Below are 20,811 nucleotides of genomic sequence, written 5' to 3'. Positions count from 1 at the left end.
ACTTCGAATTTGAAGTATTTAGGAGCTAAGTACTGAGATTGTATCCAGTTTGGCTGGGAGGTTTTTGGTCTTTTGGTAACCGGAGCAGGGACTGGAGCAAATCAGAAGCATCTTAAACCACAGAAACCCTAGGTAGGTACTCAACATCAAATTGATAAATTTTGATATTTTGGATGGTTATATCTTGTTAAAAGTTTCAAATTTAAGGCTTTACAAATTGGTATCAGAGCTTGGGTTCGAACTCTTTCGGACCTCATAGGCCCTATTGAATGAGATCTAGATTTAAAGCTAGTTAACTGTGATGAAATTTAATCCATTATTCATGAAATTTCCGTGGTTAGACATAATTATGTAGTTACAGTGATCTTTTGTGGCTTCAGCCCAGAATTTTGTGTTCAGTGTCCCATTACCCGTAAATCCTCGCTTAAAATAACTACGGCCTTTAGTTGGGTTTTTGCTTTATGTAGATGTGGTGGCGTCGTGTTCATGTTTGGACGAACACAGTCTTGTTGAATTGTTCTTAAATGACTTCGAACTTTCTTTCTCTATGATGCTAAATTGTTTCAATATTTTGTGGCATTAATGAGGATCGAAACCTTAACCTACTGTTACCTCCAACATATTATACATAATTTATAATAATCGTGTCGACATGAGCCACCCACATTGGATATATAAAATGTTTGATAGGTATGTAGTATTAAATTTTGAATATTAAATTAACAACAATCGAAACTTAAGAAATTATTTTGTAGGCCCTCCTGCATTTGTTTGCACTGACTTGTGGACAATCAAGTTCGAGGCATAGAAATTTCGAAAATAGAAATTTGTATTTTAGTTAAATTTAATAGTAATATGATTACATTTAACAATATTATCATTACCACTCGATTTTTCCGCTTCACGATGATTCCATAAATGGCGTTTCTTGCTGCTAATATATATTTTAATTGCGAGACAAACATTGACATTGATATGTGTTTTATTTTTATTATTTTAAATCAAAGTTAGGGTTGATAGAGTAATCGACATTAGCGGTCACGCTTTATGGGGCACTTCTTACTGTTCACGGGAATACCAAACACAGGCATTTCTCACGCTGTTTGTTATGTCAATATCAGTGATTGCATATATAGGTCTCCCCATATGAATATCTATTCTATTTATACATCCATCAATGTGCCTCATATATCACTCGAAGAATTGTATCGAAACTCTTTTTTGTGGTCGTAGTTTGAATGAGCATCACTGTCATATATTTGTTCTATGGTATGGGCAAAACATCACCATCACGTATATGTTTTGTGGTTTGTGGTTTGTATGGGCATCAGAACCTTACATCCCATCGCATGGCCTCGGATCGACCACAAAAATCGACGGCTGGAAAGAGTCACACTATGATGTATGTTGCACTCCATCTTGCATCATAATGTATGGGTGCATGGGAGTGAAGCCAATAAATATTAAAAATGAATAATGGGAATTAAATAACTAATTAAATGAGGTGATGGTGTGTTGTGTCTTTTTCTTTATCGTTTGATTATAACCGAACAGTGTCGAAAGTTCCTGGAACCAGTTTTCGTGTTCTGTACGTGGCTTTCCATTTCTTCTGTGGCCCTTGTATAGTCTTGAATATTTGTGTGGAGGTCAATTTAAGGAGGATTCAGGGTTGTCTTTTGGGGTTTGGCAATATGCTTAATTGAAGAGAATCTAGTTGAAATATTTGGTAGTCCTGAAGAAAATACGTGGAAGCTTGCAACATTCACAGCCTTGCCGATACTCAACACAACAAGCTCCAATATGTTCACATCACGACATTCTGCAAGGTTATCAAACTAAAGTCACTGTTTATATCTACAAAAATCTCGATTTAATCGTCTTGATACAGAGATCATATCTTGAAACTTTTTGGAGCCATATGCATAGTGCCTATTCGAAGGGTGTTCTTTTTTTTTTTACAAACAAACTTGGAAGATTCCCGTGGACAATCATCATCTATGACCTACTTGCTCTTCATCTCTTTTATGCATTTGTCAAGGTAACTTCAACCCTATTAATATAACTCTGTTTTCAATCTTGAAAGGTCTAATTCTAAAGCCGTTCACATCACTTGAGTATTGTTGTGATTTATAATCGGGTTGGTACATCACGCCTAGAATAAATCAATTATGAGCTTGGACCTGTGGTAGCAATTGCCCAAGGCTAATATGTCGAGACCCATTTGTAGGCATATTGTGCACTTATTCGAGAGAAAATTTCTGTAGAGTTTCAAAGCACTACAAGTTGAATCTTGAATACTTTTGTTTGGGAATTAATGTTTTGGTGATTCATCCCTTCTTCAATGTTTGATCTGTGCATATACATTCAACCCTCCTTGATCAAATATGTACCACACATTCATCAAAGTAGTGCCATATGGCACAACATTTTTCTGCCTAGAAAAAGAGATAGGGTAGAGGATTGTATCAAATTCCTCTAAGAGCTATTCAGTGATTCATTAAGGCGAAGTCATCAAATATTATTTAAGACTGATCTAAAAGTATCTTGTGGGCAAAATTGCTCAAATTTGAGGCTGAAAATACATTGATCAAATCTAAAGTTAACTAAGATTCAACTCGGCCCTAAGTTCACTAAGCTTATACTTATGTATGCACTCGACCCTGATCAAAGTTTTTAATACTAGATCATGTTTCAATAGCATAGACACCTTGATCTAAGCATCTTGTTTATCATCTTAAGGACAAATTTGCAATTCTGTAAGGTTATGTATTTAAGGTATGATGCTACATTTACTGAAGAAACATTTAGGGTGAGCTTCTAAGGCAATCTTCCTGTCAAAATTTTTATTTGATTGAGGTTTCCCAAGGTTCAGAATTTAAATATTTCAAATTTAGTTCGTTATAAGCTATAAGTTAGTGTTAGACAATAAATTTATGACTTAGTAAGGGCTAAGACATCCCAAGACATAGTAGTAAGATTATTGATAGGTTTTGGTAACTCTTATAATTTCGTCGACTTGAAGACGGTCCAAAAGCTAAACTTATTTATATGACAAATTATAAACCTGACTCAACAATTGCAACTTTATATTTGGCTATTAGAGCTGTCAATCTCATTGGAAATTGATATTCAAATTGATGTTTTCTTCAATATACCCATTGGTGGTGTTGACACGCAAATAGGATAGTAATACTATTCGATTGGACTGGAAAATAAAATAAATGCATTTATATTAACATTTAAAGTCAATTTTTTCACAAGTTAAATATATTTTAGGACGAAATATATATATATAAAATAAAAGGTTAATCACCCCTTCCATAGCCGTAGTTAAGATTAGAAAATACTAGGTAAATATCACAAAGTACTACTATGGTCTATGAAGACCCATGTATTTTAGTAAATAATATTAAGCTTCAGGACAGAACACTGTGAATTAGGACAAGGAGGTGACAATACTACCTTCCTTGACCTCAGTACCAATAAGACCTGCCTGCAGGTAATAATAGCAAAAATACTATACTCGTTTGTGAGTTTGAATTTACGAAATTATATAGATTAAATCTAAAAATGTACCTCAGATTTTCATAATTTTATAATGTATCTAGGAAAATCTGTGATGGTAAGGACATATCAACGACGATGACGCGATCAGGTAGCATCGCCATCGCTAACGCCACCACCATCGTCATTGCCACCTCCACCGCCACCGCTGAGACCATCATCAACAACAACCGTTTCAACACTCGAGTTCACTGTTATAATGCGCTCATTGGAAGCCATCTTAGAAACATTAAAAGGACCGCCAATAGCTGAATACCAAAGAGGAGCAACCTCAACTTGAAGAAAGAAATCCAGCGGAGCCCAGAGGTTCTGATTGTAGACAACCGAAAGAAGATATTTCTAGGGCGCTGCAAAAGATCAAACTCCCAGAATTTTTAGGAGGACGAGCCGGAGAACGTGCCGAAGCATGGCTAAAAGAAATGAACAAATGTTTTGCATTAAGGGAATACTCTTTTACCTCCAAGACGAAGATTTCCATATTTCAATCAAGGGAAAGTGCCTTGGTTTGGTGGGGAAATTTGGAAAAGCAATTACACCTCACAGCGGATAATGTCCCCTGGGAGTTGTTCGAGGAAAGATTCTGCGCTAAATACTTTCCACCTTACTATCAAGAGCAACAAGCCGGGGCCTTTCATATGCTAGTCCAAGGTAACAAAACAATGGAGGAATATGAGATAAGGTTTATGGAGCTTGTGTAATATATTTGTTATCTAGATACCACCAAACGTCAAGCTGAGTGTTTCATATATGGATTAAATCCTCGAGTCAGGGCCATGGTTAGGATGTGGAAGCCATCATCAGTAGCCGAGGCAGTTGAATGTGGCCGTTATGTAGAGGAGCATCTGGGGATAAAAAGGGATATTAGGCTGACAAAACCCCCACAACGAGGATTTTTAGGAAAGACTCCCTAAAATTTCTTCAGGGGAAGTAGCTCGAGACCACCTCCTTATGATAATAGATCTACCCCAAGAAGAGTAGGAGCAAGAGCTCCCATGACAGTTAGTACTATAGCTGCTGAATCATCAAACACAAGTCCATGGAAATCTCGAGGAACTGCTAATAGAGGAAGAAACATGAGAGGAAGTGGCACAAGAGGACAAAGTTCCTTATCTAGAAACTCGCAATCTGACTCAAGGGGATCGTCCCAGGTTAATTGTTGGAGATTTGGAGGGCCGCACTTTCAACGTGATTGTCTGGAAGCTTTGTCAAGTATAATGCATAGAACAAGAAAAGAGCCATCATCAAATACCCAAGGCAATCATAGAATCCATGCAGTAGTCAACAACAACCAAGCAGAACATCAGTCCATTGTAGTGGAATCCTCAGGTACTATTAATGGTATAAAACTCAAAATCTTATTTGATACTGGTGCGACTGATAGTTTCATTTCATCATGTGCATTAAATAAATGTGGGTTGGCAGCCCACAAGCAAAACGATTTCAGACAGGTAGAAATGGCTTCAGGAGAACTTCAATCCGTAGACTTAAGTGTGGAGGAATGCAAAATTGATTTAGGGATTTGTTCGACTAAGTTAAAAGTTATGTCACAACCCTAGAAACTTATGACCTCGTCATAGGTATGGATTGGTTAGAAGCTCACCAAGCTTGGGTAGACTGTTGTGGGAAAACAATTCTTTGTATAAATGATGAAGGAGAAACGATCCAAAGCCAAGGTATTAAGAGGAAAGTGTCTTTACGCTTCATCTCAACAATGCAAATGAAGCGTTGCTTAAGAAAAGGTTGTCAGGTATATGCAGTGCAAGAAGTAAGGAAGGAGAAAGGATTGTCCTTAAAACAATATCCAGTGTTATCTGAATTTCCAGATGTTTTTCCAAAGGAACTACCAGGATTACCTCCTGAAAGAGTGCTGGATCTCGCAATGGAATTGAAACCTGGCACATAACCAATCTCTAAAACACCTTACAGAATGACAGCCCCAGAGCTTCAAGAATTACAAATTCAGTTGAAGGAACTATTGGATATAGGACACATTCGACCCAATATTTCACCTTGGGGTGCTCTTGTAATTTTTGTCAAGAAGAAGGATGGTTCCATATGGTTATGTATAGAATACCGAGACTCAAATCGAGTTACAATAAAGAATCAATATCCAATGCCTTGAATTGACGACCTCTTCGACCAAATGAAAGGAGCTGCCGTCTTTTCAAAAATTGATCTACGATCAGGCTATCATCAATTAAGAATTAAAGAAAGCGATATCTCTAAGACTACATTCCAAACACGCTTTGGGCATTATGAGTTCACTATGGTACCATTTGGGTTGACCAATGCACCAACAATATTCATGAACCTTATGAATAACGTTTTCCGCAAATATATCGATCAATTTGTATAGGCCTTCTTAGATGATATTCTCATCTACTCCAAAAATGAGAAAGAACATGAAGAACATTTGCAGATAGTATTATTTTGCCTCAGAGAACACTAGTTCTATGGAAAGTTATCTTTCTTTCAGAAGAATATTCATTACTTGGGTTATATCATATCTGGTGAAGGAATCTCAGTAGACCCTGAGAAGGTAAAGGCAATCATGGAATGGCCGATACCGAAAAATGCACATGAAGTGCAAAGCTTTATGGGTTTAGCTGGCTACTATTGAAGGTTTGTAGAAGGATTCTCCAAAATTGCAAAGACTATCAGAACCCTCCAGCGTAAAGGAGTTAGATATGAATGGACTGAGGAATGTCATAGAGCATTCTCTGAACTTAAAATATTGTTGACCAGTGCACCAATCTTGCGAGTACCTTATATGGACAAAGAATTTACTGTATGTACTTATGCATCTAGGCAAGGATTAGAAGTAGTATTAATGCAAGATAGAGGCGTAATAACATATGCCTCAAGGAAATTAAAGCCTCATGAAGAACTCTATGCCATGCACGATTTAGAGTTAGCCGCTGTAGTGCTAGCTCTAAAGATATGGGATCACCATCTAGTAGGGAGAAGCTTTATGCTCAAAAGTGACCATCAAAGTCTACAATATTTGTTCACTCAAGGAGACTTGAATGCGAGGCAAAGACGATGGAGTGAAGTCCTCAGTGAGTATGACTTTGGAATTTCATACATTAAAGGAAAGGAGAATGTAGTGGCAAATGCTTTAAGCATAAGACATCATATATTTTCCCTCATACCTATCAAGGTAGACTTTAGGCAACGAGAACTAGAACATTTCTTGAGAGACAGTTGGTATTTACAAGTAAAATCCGAGTTTGATAATAAAAACCCAAAAGAACCTAAATTTGAGGGATACGAACTAGAATATGATGGAATTTTGCGATTCCATGGAAGAATGTACATTTCTGATAATGGGGATCTCCAAGACACTATCTTTAAGGAATCCCATAGAGCATTGTATTGTGCACATCCTGGTGTAAAAGAAAATGTATGCTGATACAAAAAACTCTTCTTTTGGGCAGGCATGAAACGTGATATTGTGCAATTCATTGCAAAATGTCTCGAATGTCAGCAAGTGAAGGTTGACCATTGTCATCTAGCAGGTCTCCTACAACCTCATGACATTCCTATGAGCAAATGGAAGATAATTTCCATGGGTTTTATCGTCGGGCTACTTCTTACTCAACAAAGGCATAATGCCATTTTGGTTGTGGTGGATAAATTAAAGAAAAGCGCCCATTTCATCCCCGTAAGAGATACTTACGAAGTTGCTGATGTAGCTCGGGTATTTATAAATGAAATTATCAGATTTCATACAGTACCTAAGAAGATCATATCAGATAGAGATTCGCGATTTACTTCAAGATTCTGGACTTGCACGCAGTTACCCTTACGAACTCAGCTAAATCAACTTATCATTCTGTGACTGATGGACAAACAGAAAGGGTGAACCAAGTACTAGAAGATATGCTAAGGATGTATGGCATGGACCAACAAACACATTGGGAAGAGTACTTTCCCTTAGTTGAATTTGCATACAATAACAGTTACCATAGTTCAATTGGAATGCCCCCATCTGAAGCATTGTACGACAGACCTTGTAGGAGACCGTTAAGTTGGGACAGGTTAGAAGATTGGGTGATAGTGGGGCCAAAATTAATTCAAGAGATGGAGGAACAGTAAAACAAATTAGGCAACGGTCAAAGGAGGCACAAGATAGACAAAAGAGTTACGCTGATGCTCACAGGACATATAGGAATTATGAAGTAGGGGATCAGGTTTTCGTCCACATTAGAGCAAATAAAAACACTAATCGATTTGGAAAGGGACAAGTTGTCACCCCGATTTATTGGGCCATTCAAAGTTCTGGAAAGAGTTGGACCTGTCGCCTATTGTCTTGCACTGCCACCCCACTTGCATAAAGTTCATAATGTATTTTATGTATCTGTATTAAGACATTACATAGTTGACAAATCTCATAACCTTCAATGGAAGGAACTGCAGGTATCAGACGAGGGAACCATTTCGGTCGAACTTGTTAGTTCCAGTCTTCGCAGCCTGTCACCAGGGATCAACATGAGCTCTTACTATGTCTGGTTTTGTTAGATGTTTTGCACATGATGTTCAGCACAAAACATGTCACAAGTGTGTCCATTGGAAGAAGCTCGGAAAAATCTTTCCAATGGTATATCACACTCCTGTAACCGGCTCTCGGATTAGAAGATATGATTGAAATGGATGAGTGATTCTTGGTTATGCATGTTTTGAGGTCAGTTGTTGCACACAATGACGAGTTTAGTACAAAATTAGTTTCTGAAATAATGGTAAGGAATTTTTCAAAAGTGAAAGAGGTTTTTGTTCATCACATACCAAATAACAAAATTTTCCTTCAGTGTATGCACAGGTGCTACTATGTGGGAGATATACAATGATATTTGGAGCCTACATTAAAACAAAGCAATTTTTTTATATTTTTTACTATTTTAGTCATTTTAGTGTGGGGCCATTTTACAACAGATGGAAAGTAATTTTGCAAAATCCAAGGAGGTTTTTGTTAACCACGAGCCATATAACAAAAACCTTTTTCAGTTTATTCACATGTGTCACGAATTGGGATCTGTGACTAGATCTTTACAGCTCATTTTCACAGATTTAAATTTTTAATGATTTTTTGTTTTAGAGATGATTTTGTGGAACAGATTGCGAGCAACTGGAAACGAATTTCCCAAATTTGAGAAAGGTTTTTCTCCAACATGACCTTATCTACAAAAACCTCTTTTAGTTTTGTAACAGGTGCTATGGTTTAGGAGATACGAGGTCATCTTCAACACCTATTTTCAAAAATTCGGCCCAAGTTTAATGTAACTGATTCTATTTTGAAGAAAATGGTTGAACTCAATTCCTTTAGTACAAGGATGAGAAAATGTATATATTGTATGAATTTCATAGTGTAGGGGTTGGACTTTGGCAGAAGGTTGGACTTTTGGGAAAGCTTGGAGCTTATTGTATATTCATTTCAGCAGTTTGGCTAAGGAATAGACCAGTGGTTTGCAGCACTTTATAGGATTCATGTGGCATCTTGCTTTGGTATTGTGTTTTCTTCTGTAATTGTAAGTCTACATACGTTTTATGTATGTCATCATATCTCTTTGCTTCATCTTAACTAAATCAAACAAGGATAAAAGTAGAATACATTGAAAGTGCAGTGCTCTACCTAGGGTTTGTTTAGTTTTCTATGTTTTCCGTTGTTTGAAAAGGATCCCTGAGTTTTTCATGTCCTTTTCAACTTCTCACCTGTCTAAAAGCTCTTCATTTCACTCAATTTGAAGTACCAAATCACTTGCCTACCTTGCCCCATAGAGATCTCTGCAAAACTGAGCTTCATTCCCTGGATCCAAATCTGCCTTTCACATTTGAGTCAACAAAACATCATTAAATTCAATCAAACACCTCTGTATACATACTTAGCCTAAAATCAGTCATCGTATCAGTGATCTCAAGCTTTCATAGGTCATCTTTTCTAAGATTGACAAGGAGAGAGCCCTCTCCCGACCTGGTAGGGCTAACTACCAGGTTAAGTGTGGTTTGATGTTACCCTAGATCCTACCTTTCTCAGCCTGAGGTAGATTTAGGCCCTAACATAGTGGCGACCATACTGGGGAAGAAGCGTTTATTTGTTTGTTAGTGTTCTTTGTTTTATAAACTATAGACGAAGCCTGAAGTTATGCCAGGAAGCCTTCGAATTGCACATTGCTTTGCGAGTGCATAAGTAGATAAACACTGCTTAAGTCAATCTCCGGTCTAGTTTATGAACTGAACATCTGACTTGCAAATTGCCCCAGTACATTAAACTGGGGAAGAGGTGACAGATCTTTTGCGGGAAAGATCATTCAAGTTGCAGATCTGATTGGTGATGGTGGACAACAGTCAGACACATATGAACGCTGAAACATTCACCTGGCGACTCTAACTCAATCCAGAGATTTCAGTGCTCACTGAACCATTCATGCACTAAAATAAAATGGTAGGGTATGTGGCAAACCCTACGCTTTGTGAAGTTTTAAAAGAAGTTAGAGATCGGTTAGTGGATATTGAAATTGATGAAGTATTTTTCATTGCCGTGCTTCAATTTTTGAGATCTCCGAAGTTTCCTCCTAAAGCTAAAACTAGTTTCTTTGAGTTAGTTGTTGAAAAATTTGAAAAGGAGATTCAATATCTAAATGATCAGATCCAATCATATGAATTCCGAGGTCCCAAAAAGTTCTTGGAAACTCTCCCTCCTTCAAAACAAGAAACAATAGAGCTGCCTGTGGATGTTTGCATTGACAGATTGTAGCTGGAAGCAAGTATTGAGGAGTTGGGGCAGCAAACATAGTCTGGTTTTTTCGATCCTATTGCAACGTACATGGAATTTTTTTCAGTTTGAAAGATAGATCAAATTGTCTTTTACACAACCAGACTCGTTATGTGCATGTATGGCTGTTAGCATTTACATTTGTGTCCTGGTTGAAGCACTTTCAAGCAGCATCCTTGTCATAGTTACTTGATTGGTTGATATGGCACTACAACATTACTTGATCTATCAATTTTGCAGCAAAGTGGGATAGATTTGTACATAAATAAGCTGTCTGTGGCAGCATTTCAGTTTTCGGTATTTGTTTATGTACATGTTGCAGTATGTATATGTTTTTGGATTGGTATGAGTTGTTTTGGGTTTGCAGTTGTTTAACCGTATTGCCCAATGGATGAGGCACTTGGTCTACAGTGTTTTTGACACCTCCAAAGAGCTGCCATCCTTGATGGCGCTGATGTTAGTTCCAGTCTTCGCAGCCTGTCACTAGGGATCAACATGAGCTCTTACTATGTCTGGTTTTGTTATATGTTTTGCACATGATGTTCAGCACAAAATATGTCACAAGTGCGTCCATCAGAAGAAGCTCGGAAAAATCTTTCCAACGGTATATCACACTCCCGTAATTGGCTCCCGGATTAGAAGATATGATCGAAATGGTTGAGTGATTTTTGGTTATGCATGTTTTGAGGTCAGTTGCTGCACAGAATAACAAGTTTAGTACAAAATTAGTTTCTGAAATAATGGTAAGGAATTTTTCAAAAGTGAAAGAGGTTTTTGTTCATCACATACCAAATAACAAAAACCTCCTTCAGTTTATGCACAGGTGCTACTATGTGGGAGATATACAGTGATATTTGGAGCCTACATTAAAACAAAGCAAAATTTTCATATTTTTTTACTATTTTAGTCATTTTAGTGCGGGGCCATTTTACAACAGATGGAAAGTAATTTTGCAAAACCCAAGGAGGTTTTTGTTAACCACGAGCCATATAACAAAAACCTCTTTCAGTTTATTCACAGGTGTCACGAATTGGGATATGTGACTAGATCTTTACAGCTCATTTTCACAGATTTAAATTTTTAATGATTTTCTGTTTTAGAGATGATTTTGTGGAACAGATTGCGAGCAACTGGAAACGAATTTCCCAAATTTGAGAGAGGTTTTTCTCCAACATGACCTTATCTACAAAAACCTCTTTCAGTTTTGTAACAGGTGCTATGGTTTAGGAGATACGAGGTCATCTTCAACACCTATTTTCAGAAATTCGGCCCAAGTTTAATGTAACTGATTCTATTTTGAAGAAAATGGTTGAGCTCAATTCCCTTCGGACAAGGATGAGAAAATATATATATTGTATGAATTTCATAGTGTAGGGGTTGGACTTTGGCAGAAGGTTGGACTTTTGGGAAAGCTTTGAGCTTATTGTATATTCATTTCAGCAGTTTGGTTAATGAATAGACCAGTGGTTTGCAGCACTTTATGGGATTCATGTGGCATCTTGCTTTGGTATTGTGTTTTCTTCTGTAATTGTATGTCTACATGTGTTTTATGTATGTCATCATATCTCTTTGTTTCATCTTAACTAAATCAAACAAGGATAAAGGTAGAATACATTGAAAGTGCAGTGCTTTACCTAGGGTTTGTTTAGTTATCTATGTTTTCAACTATTTGAAAATGATCCCTGAGTTTTTCATGCCCTTTTCAACTTCTCACCTGTCTAAAAGCTCTCCATCTCACTCAATTTGAAGTACCAAATCACTTGCCTACCTTGCCCCATAGAGATTTCTGCAAAACTGAGCCTCATTCCTTGGATCCAAATCTGCTTTTCACATTTGAGTCAACAAAACATCATTAAATTCAATCAAACACCTCTGTATACATACCTAGCCTAAAATCAGTCATCACATCAGTGATCTCAAGCTTTCATAGTCCATCTTTTCTGAGATTGACAAGGAGAGAGCCCTCTCCCGACCTGGTAGGGCTAGCTACCAGGTTAAGTGTGGTTTGATGTTACCTTAGATCCTACCTTTCTCAGCTTGAAGTAGATTTAGGCCCTAACAGAACCATTACATATACTGTAACATAGGATTTGACAACTCAAGAACCATTTGGTAGACCAAGTTAAGGTCCAATGAGACAAGTATAGGCCTGTGTTAGCTACTTGGGAAGATATAGAGACCATATGTTGAAGATATCCCAACTTGTGTTGATTTTGATGAACTTAAAACCTTATTTTGTACATGACTACTTATTTTAGTTAGATATTTAAGACTATCATTTTGAACTATCACAAGTAAAAATGAATTTTATTTTGCTGGTATATGGGATACCTATGAGAAATACGTTATTCACTTAACTCTATTGGTACATGGTATATGTTATCTTCTTAACTCTGCTAGTACGTGGATACCAATATGAAATATGTCATTTAATTAACATTGCTGGGATATAAATACCAATATGAAGCTTGCTATAAAATCTAAATCATGAATTATGTTACGAATTAAGATATCAATGAATTATGCATATCGAGATGATTGATGAGATAGAAATAAAAGAATGAGTACATGTTTAAATGAAAGCTAATAACATGAGCTGGATATGGCGAAGTATGTTATACCCTAAGTTACCGGAAACTCCTGAAGACTTTTCCGGAAACGCGGATCCCCGTTTCCGATACATAAACGGATACGATTCTTGTCCGAAACGCTGTAAAAACGTTTTTGTGCCGTTTCAAAAAATCGGAAACTTTAGATTTGGAATTGGATACGTTTCCAAGGGATTTAAATTTTTTTGGATCCGTTTCTGGTAAAACGGATCCACGAAAATTGTGATCAGAATCCACCCTTAAAATGTTAAAAAGCTTGAAAATTTGCATAGCCATAAATAAATAATAAAAATGAAGAAATCAGATTTGCAAATAAACTCACTATAAACAGAGTCTCATAAAATCTTTTCTAAATATTTAGAAACAACGACACTCCATATATTTATCAAAAATTCTTACTAAGAAAAAGATAGATGTTCAAAAATGCAAATAAAGGGTTTGATGAATGTCTTCGTAAAGAGATTTATTTGAGTGATTAATTTTCATTTTGGTTAAGGTTTTGTTAATTGTCATTGATTTTGCTTTTGATTTCATAAATCCCTCCAATATAACAAATCTTCTCTAGCCAATCTTGTGCCTGCATATAGTCACGAGACCAAGCTGACATTGAGAAGATTGAAATGTTCAGATAGGTCTTGATGGAATATCCCAATGATCCCATGGGCCTTTTAATTGTCATGCAAGGAAGATAGATATCATCTGCCATGCATGACATGTTCTTTGAAGGAGTTGGACCCGAAAGCACAAAGGCTGTTGCATTTCTGATTACATTATTAATGATGATGATAATATGTTGAATGTTATAATAATCACTAATGATGATGACAATGTTTATGCTGAATTGATGATGATGATTTGTTTATGTTGAATTCATGACGATGACTATGCATTTTTAGATATAGATTCTAGATTCTAAAAGATGAATGGTAATATGATATATATATATATATATATATATATATATATATGCATGTCGTTTCCTTGCCGTATCGTATCCTCATATTTTGAAAATTTGTCGTATCCGTTTCAAACCCCGTATCCGTATCCGTTCCCGTATCTGTTTCAGTGCAACTTAGGTTATACCGTAGATAACATGTATGAATTATACAGAAACTGTTTATTTTGAATATATTGATGCATATGTTATAATGTATGGACAAGTGTTTCGTTGCAGATAACATCATTACCAAAATGACCACGTGATGACAAAAGCTTCAAGAACAATTGAGGCTTAATAAGGTTCCATGATAGGGTGATAACCTTGGTTCTACTGAGAGGGATGGAGGTATTACCCATCGTTTATCCTCCAAAGCCTGAAGTCATGGGAGGACTGTGTGAGTCACGCTCCCCTAGATGTGCGATGATGATTGTCGGATGCTTATTGAGAAATCAGGTTGATATAGTCGATGTAGATCAGTATAGCTAACGCCATGACATACTCCAGTAGAGGAAGGATAAGATGGGAGAGGAAGAGATTAGGAAGGATATGATGATTCTAGAATAGCTTGGGAACTCGACTGAGATAGGACATGACTATTATAAGTTGTAAAACTATAAGTTTTCAAAACGTAAATTTTCAAGTGTCTTCACATTAAATGAAAATCCAATTATGGAACATAATCCTTGCATGATTATAGTAATCGCTAAATAGTTACTAATATACTTTATATACCCTAACTTCGGGACAAAGTTTTTTGAAGGAGGGGTGTATGTAATGACACATCTTGAATTAAAGGGAACATAGGGATATTAGCATGCACATGAGACATGCATATGATAGCTACTACGTATGCATGCATCTCCTGCACTGCACTAGTATATATATTAGTTAATATTGAAGAACATCCATATTTAGGGTAACGAATTAACTATTGAAGTGAATACCTAACTCACAAGAATATAGTAGGGTACTTGATATATGTACCACCACCATAATATATATATATATATAACTAAAGATAAATGCAATGTAGTGAACTCACCACAAAGGAATTATGTACTCTACTACATACAAAGGAACTATACACAAAGGAATTATGTACTCTACTACATACAAAGGAACTATACACAAAGGAATTATCATATATATATTATTCTATCAAAAGAAACTACATATTCTATAAAATCAAAGGAAAGTAATATATAAAATAAAGAGAAGTATAATATATATTAAATTGTGAATATAATAAAGAGAAGTATATATACAACCATAATACTATGAAAATAATTTGATTTAAACAAAAAGGGAAACATAATATTATGATAAAGGAGATACACTATAAATAAAAGGGGATTCTCAACAAATCGAGAGGAGAGAAGGCGGTGACCGCCTCTGCAACTTTTGAACTTATCAAATTAAAAGCGGTGGAGAAATTGGGAAGCGGTGGAGAAACAGAGAGAATAAAATTTTATACAGAGAGAGGCAGAGGAGGAACTTATAAGAGAAAGACACAAAGAAGAATTGAGTAGTTGTTCTTGAAGCTTTTGGGCCTGGGGCCAAATTACTTCGAATTTGAAGTATTTTGGAGCTGGGTACCGAGATTGTACCCAGTTTCGTTGGGAGGTTTTTGGCCTTTTGGTAATGGGAGCGGGAACTGGAGCAAATCAAAAACATCTTCAACCACAGAAACCTCAGGTAGGTACTCAACATCAAATTGATAAATTCTAATATTCTGAATGGTTATATCTTGTTAAAAATTTCAAATTTAAGGCTTTCTATCATGTTAGGCTTTTGCAAAGTTTTTTGGCACATCTCAAGGATGTGGATATGTGAGTGCCAAATCCCAATGAACCAACGATTGTGTAATGACTATTAACTCGAAGGATGGAGATGGAGGTGGTATCAAAGGAATGATGTGAAATGGAAGATGTTAAGTATGGAATAGGGTATTGGGCACACTACTTCAATTCAAGTTTCTCATGGAGATCCCACTGGACTAGGGTTAAAGACTACTAACCCTGTGGTAAGGTGAGAAAACAAGTTTATAGTCAATATCAGTCAATCATCCAGATTACCCCTTTATCCATGTTAAAATGCCCAAAACATTAAGTAAAAGCACTCGATTGGAAAATGGCCAAAGTAGGTATTGAGTTGTAGCCCACCTTCATCGAAGAGGAGTACTGGATGGTGAACGGTGTATTACCGGTATAGATGGCGTAGAAAACTAGCATATCATCATCAATGAGCAAATGTGTAGGGCGGTTGCCTGGCTATCCAAGATAGGAGGAAAAAGTTTTCTGCTATGGGGTTACCCATTTTGGTAGGTAACAGTGGTCATGGGTCAAATGAACTTATTTGTGCACACACTAGAAAGGAATTAGCGTTTGAGAATTGGAATGGGGTCTAGGTGAGCACGAGAATGGAGTCTAGGTTTGCACAGTGCACAAGGAGAGATGTTTAAGGATGAGGGAGGGACAAGGGTTTGAAGGAATTTATGGATGCAAACTGTAGAAATTTACACAAATAGGGTGAGGAGTATAGATGCAGGCATGAATGGTGGGGAAATGGATGCATATTGGCGCAGGAATGGATGTGGATTGGCAAAATTAGATGCAGAAATGGTTGTGCGGATAATAGATGTGTGGGAGGTTTGAAGCAAATGAGAGTGGAAAAATTGCACAAAAAAGGGACAGATTGGAGAGGACAGAATTGGTGAGGGTTTTTTTGAATCCTAGAAGCATGTAAACTGATGTGGAATTGAGTGGAGATGACACTGAGTGAAGAGAAGGCACACAATGAAGTAGAGTGGACTGGAATGTGGAATGAATGAGGGGAAATGGCACAGCAATGGTGGATGTGGCAAGGGCACACAAGAGTGAGCTGCTCTGAAACCAATGTTATAAATAGTTCATGCTTGTATTTGAAGACAGATATTTTGTTAGATATATAATATATTGATTATAGAATAATTGGTAAGAATGAGGACGTTACAATGAGCTTCATGACTGGTCTACTTGTAGCATTGACTGGTCACAAGGTGAAAGGTATGTACCCTTTGACTTTTCATTAACTAATTAACTTACTATTGTTTATTATGATTATGCTTATAGCACAGTTCTAATGTTGACTGTTACAGAACGATTATAATTGGGCACAATTTTACAAAAATTTAAGGTACTGTTCTCAGTATTTGCCTTTCAAAGCATTCACCATGAGCATTCAAAATGTGACAAGTCTGAGTTGGGGGTTAGGCAGATGTCATAATAGATCCCTGGACCATTGATCACATTCTTGCACTTTGGGAGAGAGAGAACAATGATGAATCTTATAAGTGGCTAATACTGAGATCCACAATTGACATTTTTAATCTTGTGCATTTATGGGATACGTTTGTTTTGTAGACTCACCTATGGAGTGCTGTGGAAGCGAGTCAGCTGTGATTGTCTATACAAGGTATTTAGGAGGCTATTCTCTGATGATGGTGTAACTTTGAAGTGAACAGTGGACAACCTGAGAAGAAATAATTTGTTGTCAGGTTATTTACCAACTAGGAAAGATTAGTTACTAAGTTAAGGTAATGTACTCAAGGTTTTGAAGAGGGTGGCTTGGAAATCTAGTATTGTAGCTAATGAAGTTCTTACTGATGAACTATCCGAGAAGAAAATTGCATCTCTTGAAATGGATGTCTACAGGCATAGCGTTGACTATGTTTACACTATAAATTTGGGTGCTTTACTATTATACTTTCAAGTGCATTTTGGCATAGCTAATAGAATTATTATTTAAAAAAAATTCTATTTCCATGCTTATTGGGGTTTGACAAGTGTTTATTTAAATGTTACTCTGCTGAACAGAGTTGAATAAATTTCAACAAGAAATTCATGCTCTCATTAATCACCGCAATGAGGAAAATAGGCAGCTTAATAGGGATTTGGAGAGGCAAATGCTTGAACTTGAGCAGAGACGCAAAGAATTAGACCAAAGAGAAGCTCAAAATGATTTTGAAAAGAAAAAGCTGGAAGAAGAAAAGAAAAAGGTGTGCAAAGTATTTACTTTTATTGTATTCAATTTTCCAAGTATTTCTACTTTACATCTGAGAAATGATGCTATGCTTAATTACTGCTGATCTGATATGTAAAACCATTTTTCCATCGCTGCTATGTGTTATCAGGTTTATAACAAGAAAGAAGGCTTGCAAAGAGCTAATGAAATACAGAAGCAGAATGAACAGAAACAATTGAAACTGATTGAATTGCATGAGGTTGTGATTCTTTACATGAAGAAAAATTGTGGTCCGATTGACATTCTAAGAAACTTTTTACTGATTTATACATGTCTTTATTTACTAGTCGGCTTCTTGCTTTCTCTTCACTTATCACATATTTGGGGTATGAGTAACTGTTGATTTTCTTTTGCAATAATCTATGTTGCAGAAGCAAAACAGGGAGTTGTCCATACAAGTGCATCAACAAAGGAAAGTACTGGCAGATAGGCAGAAAAAGGAATTGGATATACAACGTCTTAAAGCACATATTGAGACACTCAAAGAAGTGAGAGATGGCAGCAATTCAGATCACATCAAGAAGATAGAAACTTTAGAGAGTGAACTGCAGGAGAAGAATGATGAAATGGAAAGTTTGCAGGACATGAACCAGCAGTTGATGTGTAAGGAACGTGAAGTCAATGATGAACTTCAGTTGGCAAGAAAAGCAGCTATTGAGGTATGTACCTCAAGAACCATGGTGTATTGACTACTTAATATTAATATACCAGCTGGTTTTTATTGATTATTTGCATAATTTTTTTCTGAAATAATACTTCGTATATTCACATAAAATTCTTTACATCATCAAAGTAAAAAAACAATGGGTGGAAGTGTATACAATGGCACTTATATCCTTTTCCTCAACTCTACTTAGTTATCGATCCTAGATACAAGTCATTCTATATGCATCTTATGCATGTTGTTGCTATTGAGCGGGCTGGCTAGTTTACAACTGTAGTTACCAAGTTTGAGTTTGATTTTGAATTTGGTGCGAATGTTGGAATTTCTAAGTTTAACCTATCAGAAATTCTTCTTGTACTATTTGGTTTATTTCTTCCTACTTGTTTAATTTCTTAACAAGTTATTTACCATGTAAATACTGAAAATAAACACAAGTACAGTATCAACATCTACAGATCATCCACTGAAAGAAAACAAGCACACAAATGACATCGTTATTTTTGGACCAATGTCCCCAAAAAAACCCAATGCGGGAAAACCGATGCAGCTATTCAGAGGGTTTTATTATTATGCAGTTTTCAGAATACAACCAGGGTGCCAGAAATGGCTCACCCAACAGAGAATGCCCTCGGCAGTAGTACCTCTCCACGGAGATAGATATTCTGGCTGATTACTCATCGGATGAACAATCCCACAGCAACTATTGTAGCTCCCACTGCTCTGCGTCACTCTGAAAGGGACTGCTTCACCCTACCCGGCTTACCAACTCCTAATCTGTCCCACGCAATCCTCCCAGCGCTGCCTCTTGGCCCTGCGTCAACTCTACTAGCCTCTACGTCAGCTTCTGGAGCTTTTGCGTCAACCCCTAGACCCTTTGTGTCTCACATGCTGGCCTCTCCTGGCTCTCTGCATCTCCTAGCTGCCTCTGCATAGCACCCAGCTGCCTCTACGTCAACCTTTCCAGGGTCTGCGCTATCTCTCTAGTACCAACTATGCCTCTATGCTATGTATTCACTGCTGATAAGTGATTCTATCTCTCTTAGCAAATCCTGTTGTAGAGAAGAGTATGACTGATCACTCTGGTGTGTTCTCCAACTGACCCTCAAGCCTCCTCTTATACTTTTCTTGTTGGTCCATGAACGACTGAGATTAAATCTCTAATCAACGACTAAGATTAGATTTGGCTTGATCCATGACTTTTGGACCCTTCTAACCCAGTTTTGTATTAATACCCATTAATATTTTATTTTTCCTAAGTTTATACTTAGGAACTCCATTAAAAATATTAATTATTTTAATATCTCCCAAACCGGTTAGAATCTACCCAAACCATTTTTGAGTCTTGGAGATCTCATGTGCTATAGCCTCTCCACCAATTTTCATGGCTAGAGCACATCCGATGCTACCCCAAATCAACAGCGAATAGGGGAAAAATTGGAAGAGAAAAATCTAGCGACAATAGAATTTGCAATACACATCTTAAAACGTGAAAATTTTTCAAAAGTTTTAGAAAGCCAATGTTTCAATTCATGTGCAAATTTCTAGTAATTGAATGTTGGTAGTATTATTGCTCCAATTAGCAGTGTTGGCAAGGTTCGACCAAGACTGCTACACGGTAAGCATTATTAGGAGTATGCCCAATGTCACTGTTACCACACATTCGAACAAGGCCCCAAGGAAGGGTAAACCTAAGGGGAAGCCACTAGATTATGTGACAACAATGGGACAATGACCCACTGTATCCTTAGTCAAAGTCCCTTGCTTTTTACGGACTTTCACCGATGGGAGGAGTCTTGGTGGGAAGTAATCACCTAAAAAGAATGGATCAATGGCTTAGGTGTGAAGTGACTCCACAAAGCCCATTCAAGGAGAGACACAAAAATGGCTCAATGCTTCAACGTGAAGTCAATGATGGGCTTAAGTTGGCAAGAAAAGCAGCTATTTGAGGTACATACCTCAAGAACCATGGTGTATTGACTACTACAATATACCAACTGGTTTTTAATGATTATTTACATTTTTTTTTAATTGTTTATCTGAAATAATACTTCTTATATTCACATAAAATTCTTTACCTTATCAAAGTGAAAAAACAATGGATGGAAGTGTATACACAATGGCACTTATATCCTTTTCCTCAACTCTACTTAGATATCGGTCCTAGATACAAGTCATTCTATATGCATCTTATGCATGTTGTTGC

The 20,811-nt window shown here is 36.8% G+C and overlaps 1 protein-coding gene across 2 annotated transcripts in view; it reads left to right on the top strand.

Annotated features, from left to right (window-relative positions):
• Positions 1-20,811, top strand: part of LOC149139381 (factor of DNA methylation 1-like) — a 149,575-nt gene that overhangs the window by 67,230 nt on the left and 61,534 nt on the right. For both annotated transcript variants that reach the window (XM_089448100.1, XM_089448099.1), the window contains exons 3-5: positions 17,737-17,918; positions 18,054-18,143; positions 18,316-18,603. In XM_089448100.1, the coding sequence (XP_089304226.1) occupies positions 17,737-17,918; positions 18,054-18,143; positions 18,316-18,603 (560 nt within the window). The remainder of the gene's footprint in view (positions 1-17,736; positions 17,919-18,053; positions 18,144-18,315; positions 18,604-20,811) is intronic.

This window comes from Pinus tabuliformis, chromosome X (genome assembly GCF_031772625.1).
Source record: "Pinus tabuliformis cultivar Carrire ecotype Pingquan chromosome X, CPIR1, whole genome shotgun sequence".
Lineage (NCBI taxonomy): Eukaryota > Viridiplantae > Streptophyta > Pinopsida > Pinales > Pinaceae > Pinus > Pinus tabuliformis.
The sequence above is the reverse complement of the archived record's forward strand: the minus strand, read 5'-3'. Positions and strand labels throughout refer to the sequence as shown.